Here is an 8,189-nt window from a genome sequence, read left to right on the forward strand (position 1 = left end):
TTTAAGGTTTTATTTTTCAAAGGTTTAAGATTTTTAAAAAGGTAATCTCTACACCCAATGTGGGGCTCAGACTCACAACCCCAAGATTGAGAGTCTCATGCTCTTCGAACTGAGCCAGCCAGGTGCCCCTCATCTAATATATATTTAATGAACTCATGCTGTGAATAAGGCAAAGTGCTGCATAGTGGGATTCTAGCAGAGGATGAAACATGGCTCTTGATGTGATGGAGCATATGGTCTAATGGAGAAGAGAGACGTGTAACAAAATTACCCCAAATATTGAGTATAGTTGTTATGAGTATCATACAGGAGAAGTACGAGATCCCAGGAAGGCATCTAACTGGGACCGGAACCAACAAGGGCAGTAGGGAAGGGTTTCTGTGGAAATGCAGAATGACTGAGTATGATTAGCCATTACCTGAGGTAATGTGGTGGGGTGGTGAGTGGTCATGAGCACAGAGGACCACCTGTGAAGGTGCCTGTGCCGGGTAGGAGCATGGGAGTTGGAGGAAGTGACTAACCAGTGAGACTGTCACCGAAAGGGCAGGTGGTACAAGATGAGGTGCAAAACGAAAAGTGATCAGTTGTGACTTGGTGGTTGTCCTCCCCACTCTTTCTGCTGCAGGAACAACAAAATAAATGAGTGCGTGGATATGGGACATCCACTATGAAGAGGTTGCTTCTGTAACCTGGCTGAAAGATGATCTGGGTGCCTTGAATTACAATAGTAACAGTGGCGCTAGAAAAGCATGGATCGTTTTTAGAGACATTTGAGAGGTGGAATCTGCTGACGTGGCAATTGAATGTGAAGAGTGGCTCCTGAGTTACTGGTCTGAGTAACTGAGTGCATGGTGGTGCCATCTTCTAAGTTAGGGGACACAGGAGGAGCAGGTTTGGGGAGGAGAGGTCATGAGTTCAGATTTGCACAAGTCAGATTGGGTGCCAGTGGGATACCATGAGGAAACTTGAGGGTGCAGAAACTCCAAGGAGATGTCTGCTCTAACAATACACATTAGGAAATCATAATATAGCTAGAAACTGAAGCCTGAGGATGAGATATTTAGGGGGACAGTGTAGAGTGAGAAAGGAAAGGAAGGGAAGAAAGACTAGTTTAGAACCCAGAGGAACTCCAATAGTTGTAAGCTGCTAGAGGAACAAGGGAGTAGCAATGTCTAAAACACAATGCAGAAAGATCACCCTTGAGCTGCAGTGGTAGAAGACAAGGAAAGATTGTTTCCAGGGGAGCGACGTGTGCTACTGGATTGAATGCTACAAAATGATTAAAGAGCAAAAGTGCACAGAGTTTGGCAACATTGAGACCAATATCCTGACCAAAATCAGCCTTGGGTGCAAAAGCTAAATTGGAGTTGGTTGGGAAGTGAGAAAAATTGAGAGAACAGTTCTTTTTTTTTTTTTTAATTTTTTAATGTTTATTTATTTTTGAGAGAGAGAGAGAGCGAGAGAGAGAGAGAGAGAGAACGAGAGCCGGGGAGGGGCAGAGAGAGAGGGAGACACAGAATCTGAAGCAGGCTTCAGGCTCTGAGCTGTCAGCACAGAGCCTGACACGGGGCCCAAACCCACAAACTGTGAGATCATGACTTGAGCCGAAGCTGGACAACTGAGCCACCCAGGCGCCCCTCTTTTTTTTTTTAATATTTATTTATTTTTAAGAGAGAGTGAGCGAGTGGGGGAGGAGCAAAGAGAGAGGGAGACAGAGGATCCAAAATGGGCCCTGTGCTGACAGCAGAGAGCCCAATGAGGGGCTCAAATTCACAAACCTCAAGATCATGACCTGAGCTAAAGTCAGACCCTTATCTGACTGAACCACCCAGGCGACCTAAGAGAATAGTTCTTTCAAGATTGGCTTCCCTGAACTGTCTGTCCTTTGATTGTTTACTGATTATGACTTTAACATTGATACTATTATATTATATGACTTGTATGTTTGTATGTGAGATAGTTCTTTTCAGGATATTATTATTAAACATTACTAAAATGTAGCAAATATTTTTAAAGTTTTTAAATCTACCATGAATTTTGTTATGTTGCTTGTGCTGCACATTAGCTTTATTTTTATGCAGTTAAATTAGTTTTTTCCTTTTGGCTTTTTCCATTGCTTTTGCTTAGAAATTCTTTCTAAATATAGCAATCATATAACTATTCACCTTTGCATTATTTCTTAAACATTTATAGCTTCTTTAAAGTTTTTTTTTTAATTTTGGAATTTATTTTTACGTAACAATTTAGGCCTTGGAATGCTTCATTATATTGCCCTAATGGTGGAGGACGAACAAAGTTAGTCTTGGGATGTTCTGCTTAATGTTTTAATCAATTGACTCTCCTTCATTGTAGAAGGAATGTCCTGCTAATCAAAAAGATAAAATTTCAGTTCAACATGAGATTTGTTTAGTTGGTAATTTATGGATAATGTGTCCCTGTGCTAATATTGTACAGTCTCTTTATATTATAAAAATTTTTATTCTGTATTTCCAGTTTCCTGTGCTTCCCAGAATCACATCATCTGATAGCCATCCCAGAAGGCATTCTCATGAGGACCAGGGATTTCGATGCCATACCCACATGCGGGATTATAGAAAATGTTCAGCAGACGAGTCATTCAAGGAGCCACTGGAATCAAAAGGAAGATCCCATTCCAAAATTCAAGCATTCTCAGAGTCCTTTGAACAACAACTGTGCTTTAGAACCAGACGCTCTGTCTCTTTGGTATGTAACAGAGTTATTGAATATTTAACCACTTTAGAAAAGGAAACCCAAAGGGGTCATCCTCCCCAAATTTGAGGAGAACAACTCTTACTTCTTCATTTACAGCTTAGTGATTTTTTTTTTTGTCACTCTTACAAATAATCGTGACTTGTTCTTCTTTCACTATTTGAAGAAGGGAAAAACTACCCCAACTGTTCCTTTCGTATTTAATTCTGTAGCAGATAGTGTGTAACGGCAGTGTGTTCCCCTGCACTTCTAAAAAGCACACAGAGGAGATCTCTGAACCCCGTCTAGTGAGTGTCCAGGAGTAGGAGCTGTCCAGGCATTCAGAGGGCCTTGTGGGAGTCTACGTAAAACACAAAGGAGAGACAGGCATGAAATGGGCGAAGACTAGAAACTCCAAATGCCAAACTTGATATATAAGTAATAAACTAGAGACCTATTAATTGGGGATAGTTTTTGAACTATGCAACATGTTTGCTGAGTGGCCTTGAGAAAAATAACTTCTTTTTTCTGTTTTTTGTTTGTTTGTTTTATTTTGCAAAACAGGAATAATTATATGTCTCTGCCATGCACCAGGCAGAACAAATAAGCAACTAGGCATATTGCCACCCGGTTTTTGAGCTGTGTCCTATGAATGTACAGAGGAAGACTTGTGGGTGCTTCCTACCTCATTGTCCATGTGAACACAATGCCTTCTGGTTAGCAGTGATGGCTGTTGGGACTGTCACCATTCATCTTTGCCTTGCAGCTGGCACCTCACTTCTATCAGAGAGTGACCCTGGGTGTGATTGTCCTTCAGTAGGCTGCTCTCTCCACCTGATCATAAGAGGAGTAAGGAAGGAAGAATAGTGAGCAACTGTCACTTACCATACCTAAATATTATTAAGAGTTCCTGTTTTGTCTTTTCTTTATATCGTTTTTAAATTTTTTTTAATGTTTATTTATTCTTGAGAGATAGAGACAGAGCATGAGCATGGGAGGGACAGAGAGATGCGGAGACACAGAATCAGAAGCAGGTTCCAGGCTCTGAGCTGAAAGCACAAAGCCCGATGTGGGGCCTGAACTCACAAACTGTGAGATCATGACCTGAGTCGAAGTTGGACAGTTAACCGACTGAGCCACCCAGGCGCCCCTCTTTATATCATTTTTCAAAACACTACAGTTTCAGACTTAGAACAGTGTTGCAAGAATAGTATAAAAAATATACTCTTCATTCAGATTCCCTCCAAATGTTATTATGTTAAATTTACTTGTATCTTTCTCCGCTTCCTAAATCCCAAACAAGGGCAGAACATTCTCTTAGAAAGACACAGTATAATAGTTAAATTCAGGAAATTAACACCAACACAATACTTTTATATCTAATTTATTGACCTTGTTCATATTTCATCAGTTGCCCCATTAATATTCTCTATAGTGAAATTCCAGATCATGTATTGCAACCAATTTTCACATCCCCCCAATTGATTTTATTCTGGAACAGTTCCTCAGTCTTTCCTTGTCTTTCATGACCCTGACATGTGAAGAATACAGGCTTCTTTTTTAGACACCTTTTTAGAATGATGCTTAATTTCGGTTTATCTGATATTTCCTCATGGTTAGATTTTAGATTATGAGCTTTCGGCAGGAATAAAACAGAAATGAAAGAATTCTTGTTTTAAAATTACATGTTAAAGTAATTCATTATATTAATTCAGGAGACATATCAGCCTTAATTTTTTTTTCCAGAGAAAGTCACAGTATATTTTGAAAAAAAAAAAACAAAAAAACCTTAATCTTAACAGTTCTTTGTTGATCTGATGTCCTCATGATCCACATCTTATATAACTGCTTATATGATATCATTTGCTAATACTGTAAGTCCTAACAGTGTGCAAGCATGAAATCAGTTCTCCTATTTAAAAAGATACTCATCATACTATCCCTAAAATATTTGCTAATATTTCATTTCCCAAGCTCTTCCTTTTGAGTGTTGAGGCAATCAAGACAGCATTTTCAATTTTTTGACTCAAGAACTCTTTTCACGGCTATGTATAATAGCTAGAAACCTCCTAGGGATTCACAAAATCAGTTATGTTTTCATATTATATACATAAATGTATATAGGGTAAATAATTTTATTGAATATTTTATTTTATATAAATTTTTAAAAGTTTATTTATTTTAAGAGAGAGAGAGTGTGTGTGAGCAGGGGAGGGGCAGAGAGAGAGAGAGAGAGAGAGAGAGAGAGAGAGAATCCCAAGCAGGCTGTACACTTTCAGTGCAGAGTCTGATGCAGGGCTTGGACTCATGAACTGTGGAATCATGACCTGAGCCGAAACCAAGTGTTGGACGCTTAACCAACTGAGCCACCCAGATGCCCCTCTTTTATATCAATTTTTAAAGAGTATATACTTTAAAGTTTATCCTAATGTAAAATTAAAAATTTAGAACATACGTTTACTTTAAAACTTGTTCCTACTTAACAATTGACATACTTTTCTAAAGCTAACTACACTAAAAAGTGTGGTTTCTTAGCAAATCTAAAAATGATATGTATTTTGGTTGGGAGCCAAATGTATAGTAACATGTAAATTAAAATTTTTTATCCTTCAGCATCGAAAAGAGCCACAAGCTAATTTTGTATCCTGATCATGACCAACAAAATTAAATTCTTTCATTTTTATATTGAAAAACTCAACTGGCTTATTTCGAAAATTTTTACATTTTGTTTTCAAATGAAATAAGAAAACAGATTTCAGTTCATTTTTTTTTTTTACATTTATTTATTTTTGAGAAACAGAGTGAGACAAAGCATGAGTGGAGGAGGGGCAGGGAGAGAAGGAGACACAGAATCTGAAGCAGGCTCCAGGCTCTGAGCAAGCGATCAGCACAGAGCCTGATGCGGGGCTTGAACCCACGATCTGTGAGATCATGACCTGAGCCGAATTAGGACGCTTAACCGACTGAGCCACCCAGGCACCCTGACTTCAGTTCATTATTAATGAGCGTTGCTCAGATAATCTTTATTCTCAATAAGGGAAAAGCCAGACTGAAAGTAATCATCACTGTATTTCCTCCTTTTTCGTACTGCTCTTATAAGTATTAGAGACATTCATGACTGCTTAGTATGAACTTTGGTCAGCCTGATGGATCTAATACAGCTACTGGGTCTGATGAACACAATCTGGAGGCACATTTACAGACCTGGTACAATTTTTAGGTTTCTCTTAAGCTGCATCTCAGCTTCACCGTTTGTTTGGCTTTGTGACTTTGACCCCTGGACCACTATGGTTAGAAATGAAGCCATGTAGGTGTGAAAACAACTCAGCACTGAAGAGTAGCTGACAGCACTGCAGGAACCGGACACCCTCATAACTCAGCCTGCAGGACTGAGTCACGATCTTGCTCATCTGACTGCCTCTCATCACACTGACAGACACTCAGGCGTTCCCCCGCGTTTCCAGTTCATAGGGAGGCGGGGGACAGTAATGATGTTATTTGGTTTTCTTCTTAAAAATAGAAGTGTAAGTAGACACCATCAGCACATTTATCAGTGCCATTCTTTAGTCAGTAATTCCTTTGAAAGATGCTCCTTGACCATGGAAACTGAAGAAACATTCCCCTCCCCCCTCCACACTTCCCTATCATATCACCCTGTTTGCTCATCATCGTTGTACTTATCACTATCTGTTATATCGTTTGTTGCCTTTTAGGCTTATTGATTGCCTGTCACTGTCCACCTAGGTGTAATATTGAAGAAGTAGGCTTTCTTTAGTTAGTGCCGTATCTCCTGATCTTAGAGCAGTAGTGTGTGTTCAATGAATCAGTGAATGTGGACCCCTGGGCGACAATGTGGTTGGATGTCATTCCTCAACACTCCATTCTTCACACATTAAAACTAATGCAAACCCTACTATTAATGTAATTTAAAAGAAGTGGACCCTGGGAAGTTAGAATCAGTCCATGTATGATTCACTTGCCATATTCCTCTTCAGAAAAGCACCAGGAGACTATTAATCATATCGTACTGTGAGAACACATTTTTCTACATGTCAGAGGCAGACGCAGGGTTGTGTACAGGCTGAGTTTCCTCCACAGTCTCTCTGCTGACACCCAAGGCTCATTCCCTTTATTTATGACTAAAACCTTTAGCAACACACTTAGGCTTATGCTAACTTATTATGAGAAACTAAGATGCGCAAGTCTACTACATGAGCAGGGCTTTCTTCATCTCTGATAGGAGAGATGTTGCATGTTGTTAGCTGTTAGTACATTCCTACCCTTTTCTGACCTTTCTCTTTCAGGGACCTGAGAGCAGAAAGGAGAGAAATGAAAGAGAATGTCTGAGGATGGAGATAAAATCTCGAAAGAAAATGGAGGAAAGAAGGAAATCTAGGAAGGAAGAACACAGAGAAGAATCCACGCCCTCCTTGTTTGAAAAAGAGCCCAAATAGTATTTTGTCTCCACATCATGACTACAGATGCCACTGTGTTTTTCGGGTCCCCGAATGCCAGGCCAGGTGGAGGTAGCTGTAAGAGAGTGTCTGTGGGTGCTGAGTGACTGCAGCCGGCAGTGGGTGTGGCAGTCCCCCAAGGTGACTGGGCACCTGCTCCAGCTGCTTCTGGCCTCTGAGTTGAGAGTTGTTGTCCTTTTATGGGCACAAGGAGAATCAAAGGTATCTTAATAGAATAAGTAATTTCTTAAAAATGTAAAGAGAGATATTTAAAGAACCACCCACCCATCTTCACAAACTCTTCTTCTTCCACATCAACCTTGCAAATAATTTCAAATAAAAGACATTGGTGTGACTCTAGGTTTACTTCTTTATTAGAAGTAATTATGTAAGTACTTCTAATGGCTACCATTTAATGAGAATGGGTAATTAACATGCCAAGTACTGTGCCAGGTTCTTCAATGGCTCACCTAAAATAATCCTCACTACACTGGGATTGGAACTATTCTTTTCACTTGCTGGCTGAGGAAACTGAAGTTTAGACAAGTTCAGGAACTCACTGATGAGGTGGCAGGGTTAGGGCCAGAGCCCAGTTCATTCTGACTCATGCTCCTAACCTGAGGCAGGACCTTAATTTCCTTTTTATTTAAAATTTTTTAATGTTTATTTTTGAGAGAGAGAGAGAGAGAGAGAGCAAGCAAGGGAGGAGCAGAGAGAGAGAGGGAGACACAGAATCCAAAGCAGGCTCCAGGTTCCGAGCTGTCAGCACAGAGCCTGACGTGGGACTTGAACTCCCAGACTGCGAAATCATAACCTGAGCCGAAGTTAGATGCTTAACCAACTGAGCCACCCAGATGCCCCTTGCACCTTAATTTCCTTTTAGTACTGGCTCCTGACTTGGTGTGTGTGTGTGTGTGTGTGTGTGTGTGTGTGATGTGCATGGAAATGAGTGGATGTGAGAAAAGCAGGACCTGGCAATAGCTTATGATTTTGATCACATGGGTGGAGATTGATTTACTGAGGTCA

General features: G+C 40.2%; 1 protein-coding gene across 2 annotated transcripts in view; it reads left to right on the forward strand.

The window, feature by feature from the left end:
* Nucleotides 1-7,518, forward strand: part of LNP1 (leukemia NUP98 fusion partner 1) — a 38,070-nt gene extending 30,552 nt beyond the window's left edge. For both annotated transcript variants that reach the window (XM_043593965.1, XM_043593964.1), the window contains exons 4-5: nt 2,494-2,724; nt 7,014-7,518. In XM_043593965.1, coding sequence (XP_043449900.1) covers nt 2,494-2,724; nt 7,014-7,163 — 381 coding nt within the window. In that variant the 3' untranslated portion in view covers nt 7,164-7,518. The remainder of the gene's footprint in view (nt 1-2,493; nt 2,725-7,013) is intronic.
* Nucleotides 7,519-8,189: the final 671 nt, after the last annotated feature.

This window comes from Prionailurus bengalensis, chromosome C2 (assembly GCF_016509475.1).
Source record: "Prionailurus bengalensis isolate Pbe53 chromosome C2, Fcat_Pben_1.1_paternal_pri, whole genome shotgun sequence".
NCBI lineage: Eukaryota > Metazoa > Chordata > Mammalia > Carnivora > Felidae > Prionailurus > Prionailurus bengalensis.